Here is a 15,507-nt window from a genome sequence, read left to right as displayed (position 1 = left end):
TGGAGGTTTCAGGTGGAGTGGGCTCCGTGTGACATTTTTGAACTGCTCATCATGCCCAACCCCAAGCCACACAAACCAAGCCCAGCCCAATGGGTGTCCTGCCCCAAGATGAAGGGGCATGTACAGATCAGATCATGTTCTGGGGTTGTAGTTAGGAGATGTGCAAGGGTTATGCAGTGGGATGGCAGACTAGACTTGGGGAAGAGAGGTTCTCCTTCTGCCCTCCTTAGCACCCCTCTCGTGCTTAGGACCTCAAGTCTCGGAATTGTATAGTCACTCCATTTACGCTCTGGATCTACCAAAAAATGTAGTGTATGGTCTATAAAAGCTATATAAAAATCCAATGATTAAAAAAAAGGCAAAGTAGCCTATAAGGGTATAGACATAAATGGATTACCAACAACAGGAACAACAGAAATCTCTGATAGATTGAAGCTATTTTTCCCAAAAGTCCTATCATTTAAAACATGTACCCAATGCTGTGAAGCATTCTTTTTTGTAATTGTCTCTGACATTTTTCTCTGAGAGCAGAATTCTAGATAGTTTAGCTATTCAGAAAGATAGGTTAGATATTTACCTGAGTTCTTACCTCAGCTCTGCCACAACTAATCAGGAAAGGCATGGTGTTCCTATTTTAAATGTATTTAGTTATATTTAATGATCTGAGTTCCTTTTTCATTAAAGTATTTTTCATTTAAAAGAATTAAAAATGGGAGTGATATTGTATCAGAATGTAACAAGGTCAGATACCAGCAAAGGAGATTTTCTTATAGTGTTTCTGAATCATTCCTTCCTGTTGAACTGCTGGCTAAGGGTGGAAATTTGTGATAGCTGCTTTACCTGTAGGAAATAACCCTCCCATAATTAAAATAACTTGCTTCAATAACTTGCACGTTAGCCTAAGATTCAAATTGGGAATGATGAGAGTGGCCCTCAGTTTTTTGTTGGCCAACATAACACAGAACCAACAGGGGATATTGTGATTATAAGAGAAACTAACAAAATAAAAATGATTGGATTTTCTCTTTGGAGTAAACATCAGTATGAAGAATACCTGAGTTCTTACCCCAGCTCTGCCACAACTAGCTGTGGGATCCTGGACAATTTATTTAAACTTGCTGGGCCTCAGTTTCTTCATCGATAAGCTAAAAGGGTCAAAATGCAAGATTTCAATACACTTTGCTCAGAAACTGATTGATAAAATATGGAAAAAATTAAGGATATGTAAGATTTGAATAAAACATCAAGGTTGCTCTCAAACACCAATTATAGAATCCTGTACTTAACAACCAGAGAATACATATTCTTTTCAAGTGTGAGTGAATTATTATTCAAGGTTGACCATATGCTAGACCACAAAGAAAGCTTCAGTGAACACAGATAAATCACACTTCGGTAAAATTATAAATCAGTAACTAAATGACAGGCCAAGAGACTCACATACATTTGTTAACTTATTTCTATTTAATTCATAGGTCAAAGAAAACCATATACAATTTCCTTTGGTAGGAAGAATTCTAAAGATGACCCCCCAAGATTATTTCCTCAAACACTAATATACCATAAAACAAGCCCCCCCCCAAAAATTTAAGAGGATAGAAATTATATCAAGCATTTTTTTTTACCACAGTGATATGAAATTCAAAGTCAACTATAGAAAGAAAAATGGGAAAAGAACAAACATGTGGAGACTAAACAACATACTACTAAAAAGAGCAAAGGGTCAATGATGAAATCAGACTTCCCACGTGGCTCAGTGGTAAAGAGACACAAGAGATTTGGGTTCAATTCCTGGGTTGGAAAGATCCCCTGGAGTGGGAAATGGCAACCCGTTCCAGTATTCTTGCCTGGAGAATTCTATGGACAGAGAAGCCTGTTGGGCTACAGTTCAAAGAGTCGGACACAACTGAGCACACACAACAAATGATGAAATCAAAGAGGAAATTAGAAAATACCTAGAAATAAATGAAAATGGAAACACAACATTCCAAAATCTGTGGGATGCAGCAAAAGCAATTCTAAGATGGAGTTTCATAGCAATATAGGCCTTCAAGAAACAAGAAAAATCTCAAATAATCTAACCTACCACCTAAAAGAATTAGAAAGAGAAGAAATAAAGCTCAAAATCAGCAGAAGGGAGGAATTAATAAAAATCAGAGAGTGCAGTAGCACTGTCTGCCCTGAGACTACTGTCTTGGATCTGTGTTCTTGCCTTTCCTCTCCTTACCTTTAAGGGTACCCAGCTCTTCACCCCATGCCTGAGAGAAGCCTGGCAACCATAAAGACTAACTAGTTTGAAAATGGAAAGCAAGAGCCAGCAGATTCTTCTCAAAACCCCAAACAGTGTATTATTTCAGCAGCGTTAATTTCAGAAGGAAAATGGGTAAAGCTTGAGAAAACAACTTACAGTGATCCTGCTGGTAAAACAAGAACTTGGGGGGTGGGGAGTAAAAAAAAAAAAAAAAAAGCAAGAACTTGGGAAACTGTGAAGTGGACTACCAGGAATGGATAGTCATCTAATGGTATGGCGATTGTCCCAGTGCTGCAAAGAACTCTTCATTTATGAATATATTGTTCTGGTGAAGCAGGCTGGCTACCAACAGGAGGCAGTAACCTAGAATTCCCTGTGTGTCTCACTGATGACAACGAAAGTTCAGAGGCAGCTGCTTTTCGGGAGCTCGGAGGAAAAACCGGCTGTATGGGAGATACTGTGGAATGTTCTCCAAATATGGATCCAGGTTTGTCAAATTGTACCACACATGTCATGACAGTCACTATCAATGGAGATGATGCAGAAAATGTAAGGCCTGAACCAAAGCCAGGAGATGGACAATTTGTGGAAGTAATTTCCTTACCAAAGAATGACCTGCTGAAGAGACTTGATGCTCTGGTAGCTGATGAACATCTGACATTGGATACCAGAGTCTGTTCCTGGGCTCTGGCACTGACACATGCAAACGTGAAGTCATTTGAAGTGCCCTTCCTGAAGTTTTAAGGCCAAAAGACAGAGGCCGTTCTTTTATAAATAGAACCACCAGGCCTTCTTCACTAACACTGTATTCAGCTTAGTTTTTAAGACTTTGTATTCAGCTTAGTTTTTTTTGTTTTTTTTTTTTATTAGTTGGAGGCTAATTACTTCACAACATTTCAGTGGGTTTTGTCATACATTGATATGAATCAGCCATAGATTTACACGTATTCCCCATCCCGATCCCCCCTCCCACCTCCCTTGTATTCAGCTTAGTTTTAATGAAGACTTAGAAATTAGCTTTTTCATAAATAAGAGTAACACCTAATGGAAATAAATAAGGATCAGAGTTGAAATAAATAAAAGAGATAAAAATAATAGAAAAGATCAATGAAATCTAGAACTGGATTTTTGAAAAGATAAACAAAATTGATAAAGTTTTAGTTACATTCACCAAGAAGGAAAAAATGAAAGTCACTCAGTCGTGTCCAGCTCTTTGCGACCCCATGGACTATACAATCCATAGACTTCTCCAGGCCAGAATACTGGAGTAGGTAGCCCTTCCCTTATCCAGGGAATCTTCCCAAACCAGGGATTGAACCAGGTCTCCCACAATGTAGGCGGATTCTTTACTAGCTGAGCCACCAGGGAAGGGCAAGAAGGAAAAAGAGAGGACCCAAATAAACAAAATAAGAAATGAAAGAGGAGAAAAGACAACTGATAACACAGATACAAAAAATCCTAAGAGAATGCTGTGAACAGTTATATGCCAATGATTTGGACAAACTAGAAGAAACAGAAAAATTTTAGAAACATACAACCTGCCAAGACTGAGTTGAGAAGAAATAAATAATTTGAACAGGCTGATCACTAGAATTGAAATTGAATTTGTAATTTCAAAAACTCCCAGCAAATAGAAGTCCAGAACCAGAGAGCTTCACAGGGGAATTCTACCAAATACTTAGAAAAGAACTAAACCTGTCCTTCTCAAACTATTTCAAAAAACTGACGAGACAAGAATACTCCCAAATTCATTCTATGAGGCCACCATTTACTGTGATACCAAAACCAGATAGACATTACCAAAAAAGAAATTACAGGTCAGTACCTGTGATATAGATGCAAATGTCATCAACAAAATATCAGCAAACCAGTTCACCAAGGTATAAAAATGATCGCATATCACCATCAAGTTGGATGTATTCCACGGTCACAAGGATGGTTCGACATTTACACATCAATCAATGTAATATACCACATCAAAAAGAGATGGTCAAGATTCATAGTCAATGGTGAAAAGCCAAAAGCCTTCCTGATAAGTTTAGGAACAAGGCGAGGATGCCCACTCTTGTCACTTCTTCTTTTTAAGTATAGTTGATTTACAATGATATGGCATCACGGACTGGATGGACATGTGTTTGAACAAGCTCCAGGAGTTGGTGATGGACCGGGAAGCCTGGTGTGTTGCAGTCCATGGGATCGCAGAGTTGGACACGACTAAGTGGCTGAACTGAACTGACTTGATATGTTAGTTTCTTGTGTACAGCCAAGTGACTCTTTTTTTATATTATTTCCCACTATAGTTTATTATAAGATATTGAATATATTTCCCTGTGTTATACAGAGGACCTTGTTGTTTATCTATTTTATATATATATATGTATATATATATATATATATATATATAGCAGCTTGTATTTGCTAATCTCTCACCCACACTTTGCCCTTTGGTAACCATAAGGTTGTTCTCTATGTCTGTGAGTCTGTTTCTGCTCTGTAAATAAGTTCATTTTTATAATTTTTTAGATTCCACATATAAGTGATATCATATGTAATTTGTCTGATTTACTTCACTTAGTATGATAATCTCTAGGTTCTTCCGTGTTGCCACAGATGACATTATTTCATTCCTTTTTTATGGCTGAGTAATATTACATTGGAGATATATAGCAAATCTTCTTTATCCATTTATCTGTTGATGGACATTTAGGTCACTTCCATGTTGTGGCTGTTGTAAATAGTACTGCAGTTGGGGTGCATGTATCTTTTTGAGTTAAGAGTTTTCTCCAGATATATGCCCAGAAGTGAGATTGCTGGATCATATGATAACATGTATGGTAAAACTACAGATGAACATTTAAGGAGGAAGAAGATATTTACATAATCTCCAAGTATTTCCCAACAAGATATTTATTAATTACAAGGGGGAAACGCAGTAATGTTTATTTTATTTTATTTTTATTTATTCACAGTAATGTTATAGTAGAAAAACCTGGCAGATAACAATCTAAACAAAGGATCAAAGTTACCATTATTGGGATAAACAGCGTGTGCCTCCTAATTGAACACACTTAGGAGAACATAACATTGTTTTTATGGTATTCCTGCCAAAAGTTCATAACCTGGTATAATCATTATGAAACATCAAACAAAAATTGAGGAATATTTTAGAAAATAACTGCCTTGTATTGCTGAGAAATTCTAGTATCATGAAATACAAAGAATCAAGAACTATTCCCAATTAAAAGAAACTGAAGACATGAATATTGAATACAAGGCATGATCCTGGATTTTCTTTTGCTGTGAAAGACATTATTAGGGCATTTGGAAACATCTGAATGAGGTCTACAAATTAGATAATAGTATTTGATACTAATCTTATGATTTTAATAATTGTGTTGTGCTTATGTAAGAGAATGTCCTTAATTTTAGGAAACACATACTGAAGTCTAAAACTGCATCATGCCTGCAATTTATTCTCAAATGGTTCAAGAAAAGTTTAAATATATACTTTCATATCATGTGTATATGTGTGTGCATGTGTGTGCATATATACAGAGAAGAGAGATATTCTTATAATTTTTTTTAGTCTTATAATTTTAATCTGAAATTGTCAGAATTTTTAAAGATAATTCATTAAGACAACTCAACTTAGTAATACACTACACATCATTAGAGTGACTTAAATCAAGGGACTTCCTTGGTGGCCAAGTGGTTAAGACTCCATGTTTCCAGTGCAGGGGGCACAGGTTCTGTCCCAGTCAGGGAACTAAGATCCCACATGCCACACAGTGTGGCCTAAAAAAAGAAAAAAGAAAATAGAATGGCTTAAATCAAAAAGTCTGACAATACCAACTATTGACAGGGATGTGGAGAAATTGGAAACCTCATACATTGCTAGTGGGGTTGCAAATTAGTACAACCACTTTGGAAAACAGTTTGACAGAATCTTAAAAAGTTAAACACGTACCTACTGTATATCCCAGCAATTTCACTTCTTGCTATCTAGTCAAGAAAAGTAAAAACATATGTCCACGCGAAGATTTCTATATTTTATTACCACATTTAATAATAGCTAAAGACTGGAGACATTCCCAGTGTCCATCAGTGAATGGATACATGAAATGTGGTATGTTTATACAATGGAATACTACTCAGCAATAAAAATGAAATTCTGATTCACACAACAATACGAATGAACCTCAAAAACATTACACAAATTAAAAGAAGCAGGGCACAAAAGACTATATATTATATGATACCATAATTAGGAAAACTATAGAGATGAAAATAGATTAGTGATTCTAGGGCCATGGGGAGGAATGGGGATTGACTATAAGCTGGCACACAGGAACTTTTTTGGGGTAATAGAAACCTTCTAAAACTGGGTTGTAGTAATGGTTGCATAGTCGAACCTTAAAATTAGTGAATTTTGTGGTATGTAAATTACACCTCAATAGATCTATTTTTAAAAGATTAAATAGCCCTCCAAGAGCTGACTCATTGGAAAAGACCCTGATGCTGGGAAAGATTGAGGCAGGAGGAGAAGGGGACAACAGAGGATGAGATGGTTGGATGGCATCACCAACTCAATGGACATGAGTTTGGGTAGGCTCCGGGAGTTGGTTTTGGACAGAGAGGCCGGGCGTGCTGTGGTTCATGGGGTCGCAGAGTCAGACACAACTGAGAGACGGAACTGAACTGAACTGATAATATACAGCCTTGACATACTCCTTTCCCAATTTGGAACCAGTCTCTTGTTCCATGTCCAGTTCTAATTGTTGCTTCTTGACCTGCATAAGATTTCTCAGGAGGCAGGCCAGGTGGTCTGGTACTCCCATCTCTTTAAGAATTTTCCATAGTTTGTTGTGATCCACACAGTCAAAGGCTTTGGCGTTGTCAGTAAAGCTGAAGTAGATGTTTTTCAGGAACTCTCATGCTTTTTCGATGATCCAACGGATGCTGAGTGAAGTCTATTAGTGAAGTCATATTATTCTCATTTAAGTCTTACATGAGTACTTCATACAAGAAATAACTAGGGGAAGTAGTGTTCTCCCTTCATATCCAGATCTACATGCAAGTAATGCCAGTATCTGCTTCTTCTAGTTCATAGAGATGGGATAAATTTTAGCAGTTAAAAACTTGGACTCTGGAGCCAGGCTGTATTGTTTTAAAACCCGGCTCTTCCACTTACTAGCTTCATAACCCTGGCAAGTTATTTATCTTCTCTGTGCCCAGACTTCTCTATTTGTAAACTGGGAATTATAAATAATAGTGGCATGTAAATAATATACAATGTAAATGTAAATAATAGTGGTATATATGAAAGTAAAGCACTTTAAAAGTGTAAGTGATTAAAACAATGTAAACTACAAAGCAAATGCTATGTGTGTTAGCTAATATTAACAGAATAGCTTCAATACTGAGAGGAACAAATGACTTATGGTGCTTTCAGGAAAAAAAAAAGGCCAAGTTGTCTTTAAGCTATTTGAAATGGAGGAGGAATATATATATATATTTATAAGTATATATTATATTTAATATCTGGTTTCCCCACCACCTTTCATTTTCCTGCTTCCGCTTTCCATTCAGAGGTTCTTAACCAAGAAGATGTGGAATCTTCTGCTTTGGGTAGCAATGGCGGCAGTGTACCTTCTCCTTTTAATGATTACGGTATGTCATCATCACTAAATTGCACTGTTTTTTCAGGCTGGACGGCAACTGGAAGCTGAGCAGGCCTACAAGTACACGATGAAGGTATGATGCAGATACCTTTGCTATTTGTAGTATACTGAAGTTGGGAATGCTAGGAGGAAGGTGCTGGCTTAATTCAGGACTTGACTTCACAGCATTTCATGATATGAAGATTTTTCTAGAGGACTTTCTTACCATGTTTGCCATAACCCACATATTACCATGGGAGATCTTTTTTTTCACCCTCCATGGGTCTCATTATCCTCACATACAAAATGAAGGTGTTGTTCTAGTCCAGCAGTCAGCAAATTTTTCTGTGAAGGGCAAAATAGGATTTGTGGGCCACGTGGTCTCTCTTGTAGCTACTACACTGTGCCCTTGTAGTGCAAAAGCAGCTACAGACAATATGCAAACAAAGGAGCACGGCTGTATTTCAAATAAAACTTTACTTATGAAAACAGGCAGCAGGCTGGATTAGGCTCATGAGCTATTGCTTGTGAATCCCTGGTCTAGTCTGTCAGTTATGATTGCAGATAATGTGACTTGGAAGCCAGTGGCTTAAACAAATTAGGAGTTTTATTTTTTCTCATCTAATGAAAACTCTAGAACATACTGGTACCACAGCTCCACAGTGTTAACAGAAACCCAACCTCTTTCTTTCTGCTTCACCAGTCATAACATGAAGTTTCCAGCCCTCGTAGTTGCAAGACAGCCATTGTACCTCAAGCTATCACATGCATATTTCAAGTATAGTAAAGAACAAAGCAGGCAAATGACAAAAGGGCCACACTAGCTATTTCACCTCCCTTTAAAAAGAGATGTGACTTTAGCTTATATTTCATTGATCACAATTGAAATTACTGCTAGCTACAAGGGAAACTCTGTTGCTTTCTAGTTGCCTACATTGCTGCCCTGAAAAGAAATGAAGATTTTGTTAGTAAAAGAAGAGAGTGGATTTGTAGGCAACTAGATGTGTCCATTACACATTGAGATTTTAAAATTAAATTCAAATCTAATGGTTTTGATTCCTGTGTATTTTATTCCTGTCTCTCACCTGCCAAACAGTATTATACATTAGTTAAGAATATATTTGGTTATTAGGGTAAATTTTTAAAAATAAACTTTTTTTTTACACAAAAAATGCACAAATTGTGAGCATTCATACCATGTAAGTTTTTGTAAAGTGAACACTTTCATGTAAGCAGCACAGTGTTCTGAGGACTTTTTAATGGAGTTATCATGAAACAGAGAATATAGGAAGTCAATTCCAACCTGAGGAACTATGTTCTTTAGCTGTGGCCCCACAAATAAGGAGTCTCCACATAGCTATGTCAGGGGTGACATATGTGTTCTTCCCTTCTACCTCTTATGCAGTTAACATTGAAAGATGAGAATCTGCTTGCAGAGCTCCACATGGTTCAGGAAACGGTTGGCTTTGGAAATCCATCTTTCTGACATCCTTCCACCTGAAGAATTTTCTGTATGGGATGCTGAGCCCCTTTCTTTCCGAGAGAAATTAAACCCTGGATGTTTCACCAGAATGAAAACTGGGGATAAAGAAAGAAAGGATCATCAATATAACTGAAACCCATTCATTTATTTCCATTGTCTTACTGAATGGCTATTGTTACTGGATGTTTTACTGTTTGACAGTTAACTGGATGGCAATTTAAAAAATTAAATAAAAAACTCAGAATTCATCAGTTATGGTATGCTGAGATATACATAAGAATGTAACTATTTGTGTGTATGTGTGTGTGTGTAAGTAAGGTATAGTATGTTCATTATTAGTTTCAGGTGAAAGCTTATCAGGATTACTCCTGCAGGAAGTCAGCTGCTAAGATCTGTGACCAGGTTCACTTACTGGAACTTAGGAATTAAGGCATCGTTTTCTAAGGTGGGTGGAAAGAAAGAATGCTGTGCTGGGTCACTGCATTAGGGGAAAGAGCACATGAGTTGTGCCCAGATCTAACAGTGAACAGAAAGCTGAATCGAGTGGTCTTTGCTGACAGTATCTTCATGGATGTAAATCACAAGGGCTCCATGAAGAATCCATTACTCTATAATTGATGTAAAACTCCTCACAACTGACGCCGTTATTCTAGGGCTAGAAATGACAAAGGAACCATACCTCACCCTCGTCCTCTTGGATAAGTGCACAGCAAAACCAAAAATAAAGGCTTCCTGTCTTTATTTTTTAAAGGAGGACTCTCAGAGAATAGGAGGGACATGGAAAAACAGGAGGGAAAGTGAGAGGCATATCGGTAAACATAGGATAAAATCAACTCTATATTCATTTATAGTTCTTCTCTAGTCTCAGCCCTAATGCTACCTCCTTTATGAAGTCTTCCTGAGGAATTACCAGGTTCACCTTCTCTTCTGCTCACCCCAGGACTGTGTACTGACTACCCCTAGTTACTCAGATGTAACCTCACCGTCTCTCCTCGCCGCCCACCCCTCCGCTCCCCGCCACGACTGTCAGCTGCCTAGGTGCAGGGACAGCCCTCTTTCATCTTTGCGTTCTCTGGCACCGCGCCTAGGCCCTAACTGGTGCTCGGAAAACATTTGCTGGAAGGATGGATGGTGGCCTTCTCTGCTGGTCTCAAAGCGGTCAAGAATCTGCCGCAATACCTAAGACCCGGGTTTGATCCCTGGGTCAGGAGGATCCCCTTGAGAAAGGAATGGCAACCCACTCCAGTATTCTTGCCTGGGAAATCTCACGGGCCCAGGAGCCTGGCGGGCTGCGATCCACAAGGTCGCAAAGAGTCGGACACGGCTGAGTGACTAACACTTTCACTTCACCCCTTCCCGGGATTCTCCCAGTATTCCCTCAGGCAGGGACCCACAGGGCGTGAGGGCCGGAGATCCCACCGGGCTCCGCTCGCAGGGTATCCCCAAGGTGTATCGCTCCGCCGTCGTGGCAGTTACGACACCTTAGGGCTCTCTGTGTTGTGTTACGGAAGTGCAGGGAGGGACCGGAAGAGGCGGGGCGAGTGGACCATTCGCTTCCGCTACCAAGGTGCCTGGGCTGGGGTGGCGGAGAATTGAAGTCCTCGGTTCTTCAGCGTTGAACTTTCTGGTGGGTTGTCCGCGCAGCCGGAGGCCGTAGAGCGGATTCGCTCCGGCTCCGGGAAGCTCCGAGGCGTCGCAACTGGCGCACAGGCCCCAGGGCCCGCCGGCTGCGCCATGGTCCAGCTCAGTGAGTGATGGGGGCCCCGGGAGACCTTCCCGGCGGTCGTGGGGATAAGAGGGAGTGCGGACTGACGGGAGTTGCGCTCTCCTGGACGAGCTAGAGACAGTCCGTACCTGAAACTGCACACGTTTGATCCTGCCCTCAATGGTTTTCTTGTTCGCTTTTAAAGTTTTCGCTGAACTCCTACGAGATAAATGGCGTTCGTTTTATAGATGAGGCAGCTGGGCTTCAGCTTGTTCCAGAGACAGTAAATAGCAGGCCTGTGTTGAGTGCGTTGGGTGTAACTGGAGTGTTTAAGAGGAGTTTCACAAAGAAAGGGTTTCTGAGTCAGACTGACAAGAATTGGTTGAAAGGAAGGATATTTTGGGCTTCCCTGGTGGCTCAGAGGTAAAGAATCTGCCTGCAGTGCAGGAGACCCGGGTTCGATTCCTGGATCGGGAAGATCCACTGGAGGCGGATACGGGCAACCCACTCCAATTCTCTTCCTAGAGAATCCCGGCAGGCTACAGTCCATAGGGTCGTACAGAGTTGGACACGACTAAAGCGACTAAGCAGCAGCAGCAGCAAGAACACTTCAGTGGAGGAAGGGGGTTGTCTCATTTCATTTTGTCCATTTTGTGCTCTCGATTCTTGTGTCTTAACCACTTATTTGTCTACAGCTACTGTCCTTTGTAAGGCCTACCGTGGAGGCCATTTAACCATCCGCCTTGCACTCGGTGGCTGTACCAACAGGCCTTTCTACCGCATCGTGGCTGCTCACAACAAGTGTCCCAGGGATGGCCGTTTCGTAGAGCAGCTGGGCTCCTATGATCCAATGCCCAACAGTCATGGAGAGAAACTCGTTGCTCTCAACCTGGACCGGATCCGGCATTGGATTGGCTGTGGAGCCCACCTTTCAAAGCCTGTGGAAAAGCTTCTGGGTAACTCAGCTAAGCCTTACGTCTTTGAGGGGATTTTTAATTGAAGTCATTTCCAAGATGATGAAAAGTAAGAATGATTTTCACTATCTCTAGGCTAATCAGGACTACAGGGAGAACTGAAATTTCAGATCTAGTTGCCAGTTGAAATCTGGAGATTCCTTTTGTAGAGACTTCATGAGACTTTTTGGATGATTGAGATTTTATGCTAAAAAAAAAAATGGGAATGGTGTGTCTTGCATGACTGTCAGTTGATCATTTTTTCAAGTAAGGAAAATAGTGTTAAGAAGTAGACAACATCCATTGTGACCTTGCAGTAAATGGAAGAGATGGAGCTGGGGGAAGAGGTAAAAGCATTTTGGCAAATGAGGAATTTGTTTTGACTCTTTGTCTTGGATCAAATCTCTGTTAGACTTCAGTTCAGTGAGACTGAGTTCCCAAGTAAACATTAGTTTGTAATGTTATAATGAATGAAAATCCTGTTACTTTTAGGTCTTTCTGGCTTTTTCCCTCTGCACCCGATGGTGATCACAAATGCTGAGAGGCTGCGACGGAAACGGGCACGAGAAGTCCTCTTAGCGGCTCAGAAAACAGATACAGAGGCTACAGAAACAAAAGAGAACTGACTTCAGTGAACATAAAAGTGGGAACAAACTTGAAGTCCTCTTAAAATATTTGTGCAGAATTCTTAGTTTTATTATATTTGGAGGTCAATAAATGGAATTTTTTAAGTCATCCATGATCATCTGGCCTGATCTGAACAGAGCCCAGGGGAGAAGTTTGCTCTTGACCGACATAAAGCTGGGTATAGATACTAATTAATTCTTTCAGCCTTCTTCAGGGGAAAGAGTGGCTGTGGGGTAGGTTGGACTCTGGGTCCCTTGGGCAACTTTATAACCTACTACCTTCCACGATTTCCTGTTTCAGAGTCCCCAACCAGCATGTCTGTGTCCTCTCCAAGTTATTTCCGTCTTTAATCATTTATGGTCATCCCACCAACTCAAGAATACAATTACTTTACTTACTGTTTTTGTAATTGCAGATTTACATTGTCTTGTCAACACACAATCTCAAATTTACAAAGGTAGTTTGTTACATGCTTTTAGGCTCTTATAATCTACTTTTTAAAGAATGAATAACTGGAAGAAAGTGAAGTACCTATGTACAACTTCCATGCATGGTTATTTGTGAGAATTATAAGGCATCATGAAACTAGGTAGGATTGTCTCCAGTTTATCAGTGGGGAAGCTGAGGTTCAGAAGTAGAAACTCAGCCAAGGCCACATAGTTTTAGTATTGGGCAGAACAGAGTCAGACCCTGATGTTCCTACCTGCAGAGCCCTTTCCAGCATGTTATGTTTGTAGTGGGGGTAGTGAGTAAAGATAAAGGGCTTTTCAAAAATCCATTTAAAAAGTCAGTGACAAAATTAGGTTTGGCTATCATGGTTTGTTAATATAAATCACTGGTTGTGTCCCCCAAAAGCCTGTTATCTGTTCCACCATCACTGTAGCAGCATTAGATGGCTTTAGTCACACTGAATAATATAAATTTCATAATCTGGTGTAAAACTAAAATATGGGAGATTTATAGAGGAGATTCTAAAGCCCTATCATTGTACCAACCTATTCTCAGTTTTATATTCTGAGAATAATTGCCAGCCACCTCAAACTCAGGTCATCAAGGCTGAGTTGTCACTGGTTGGCCTCCACTTGCTTTGGGGAGGTTTTAAAGGCAGGACAGGCAGAGAGCAACTGACTTTATGGGAGTTTGATCTTGAATCTAGGAAAAAGAAATGTTTTGAAAACCATTTCAAAGTTTAAAGGAGAACAGTCTACCCTGGGAAGTTTGAGGTCTTTGGAGAAACCTTAACTGGTAGAGTAGAGGAGAATGTAATTCTGGAAAGTATTGACCAATGAAGGGAACTGATGTGAAATAGGTATTATTTTGAGCTGTTGAGTTTCTGCCAGTTCGCATATTCACTTTGTGCCTTGGTCTTTTATTTAAGACACACATATGGAAACTTCTGTGTAAGCTCATCCTCTCCCTGATTTCCAAAGTTTCCTCTAGTCCTACTCTTGCTTTGGATTTCCAAGCCCAGATTTTTCTTTTTTTTTTTTTAAGTTTCTCAAAATTCTTTTATTTTTTATTTTTATTTTTCCCAATTATTTTTATTAGTTGGCTAATTACTTTACAATATTGTAGTGGTTTTTGCCATACATTGACATGAATCAGCCATGGATTTACATGTGTTCCCCATCCTGAACTCCCCTCCCACCTTCCTCCCCTTCCCATCCCTCTGGGTCATCCTGGTGCACCAGCCCCGAGCACCCATCTCATGCATCCAACCTGGACTGGCGATCTGTTTCACACTTGATAATATACATGTTTTGATGCTGTTCTCTCAGATCATCCCACCCTCGCCTTCTCCCATAGAGTCCAAAAGTCTGTTCTATACATTTGTGTCTCTTTTTCTGTCTTGCATATAGGGTTATTGTTACCATCTTTCTAAATTCCATATATATGCATTAATATACTGTATTGGTCTTTATCTTTCTGGCTTACTTCACTCTGTATAATGGGCTCCAGTTTCATCCACCTCATTAGAACTGATTCAAATGAATTCTTTTTAACGGCTGAGTAATATTCCATTGTGTATATGTACCACAGCTTTCTTATCCATTCGTCTGCTGATGGGCATCTAGGTTGCTTCCATGTCCTGGCTATTATAAACAGTGCTGCGATGAACATTGGGGTACACGTGTCTCTTTCAGATCTGGTTTCCTCAGTGTGTATGACCAGAAGTGGGATTGCTGGGTCATATGGCAGTTCTATTTCCAGTTTTTTAAGGAATCTCCACACTGTTCTCCATAGCAGCTGTACTAGTTTGCATTCCCACCAACAGTGTAAGAGGGTTCCCTTTTCTCCACACACTCTCCAGCATTTATTGCTTGTAGACTTTTGGATAGCAGCCATTCTGACTGGTGTGGAATGGTACCTCATTGAGGTTTTGATTTGCATTTCTCTGATAATGAGTGATGTTGAGCATCTTCTCATGTGTTTGTTAGCCATCTGTATGTCTTCTTTGGAGAAATGTCTGTTTATATCTTTGGCCCATTTTTCAGGCCCAGATTTTTCACCAATTCTTGGATGATTGCATCTGCCTGTCTTGCTACCATCTCAAATCCAACATGCTCAAACCCAGGTCTGCACTTTAGAAAGCCTTTGTTTCTAAAGCTTATATTTTTATCAAGATGGGGGTTTGGATCATGTTATCTCCACCAATGTGGAAGGCGATTCAGGAACTGGAAAGTGAATGGAAATGATTCTGTATTAAATGTCAAATCTAGAAGTTCTATCAATTAGAGAATTTTTAGAAGACTGGTATTTTATGCTTTTTGTTTAATGTAGGTTTTTTTTTTAATTGCAGGGCTCAAGGGAAAGTCCCTGCCTAGCAG

At 39.8% G+C, this 15,507-nt stretch overlaps 2 protein-coding genes and 1 long non-coding RNA gene across 9 annotated transcripts in view; 2 read left to right on the top strand and 1 right to left on the bottom strand.

Moving 5' to 3' along the window:
• The window catches only part of CFAP70 (cilia and flagella associated protein 70), an 86,466-nt gene extending 76,824 nt beyond the window's left edge, over positions 1-9,642 (top strand). For all 6 annotated transcript variants that reach the window (XM_043926730.1, XM_043926727.1, XM_043926729.1 and 3 more), the window contains 2 exons: positions 7,958-8,005; positions 9,317-9,642. In XM_043926730.1, the coding sequence (XP_043782665.1) occupies positions 7,958-8,005; positions 9,317-9,397 (129 nt within the window). In that variant the 3' untranslated portion in view covers positions 9,398-9,642. The remainder of the gene's footprint in view (positions 1-7,957; positions 8,006-9,316) is intronic.
• On the bottom strand, positions 8,501-10,906 carry LOC122709400. Of its 2 annotated transcripts, XR_006345504.1 has the most exons (3): positions 10,789-10,887; positions 10,074-10,152; positions 8,501-9,489 (listed from the first exon to the last, which is right to left on the bottom strand). It is a non-coding gene; the product is annotated as an uncharacterized LOC122709400 (long non-coding RNA). The 2 variants fall into 2 exon arrangements; XR_006345503.1 differs by lacking the exon at positions 10,074-10,152 and having other exon boundaries at positions 10,789-10,906.
• A 32-nt stretch (positions 10,907-10,938) lies between these two features.
• On the top strand, positions 10,939-12,787 carry MRPS16 (mitochondrial ribosomal protein S16). Its single transcript, XM_043926746.1, has 3 exons — positions 10,939-11,141; positions 11,795-12,055; positions 12,545-12,787. Exons 1-3 carry the CDS (start codon positions 11,129-11,131, stop codon positions 12,676-12,678), a joined length of 408 nt encoding a protein of 135 aa, XP_043782681.1. The 5' UTR covers positions 10,939-11,128; the 3' UTR covers positions 12,679-12,787.
• Positions 12,788-15,507: the final 2,720 nt, after the last annotated feature.

This window comes from Cervus elaphus, chromosome 15, assembly GCF_910594005.1.
Source record: "Cervus elaphus chromosome 15, mCerEla1.1, whole genome shotgun sequence".
NCBI lineage: Eukaryota > Metazoa > Chordata > Mammalia > Artiodactyla > Cervidae > Cervus > Cervus elaphus.
This window is presented reverse-complemented; position numbering and strand designations above follow the sequence as displayed.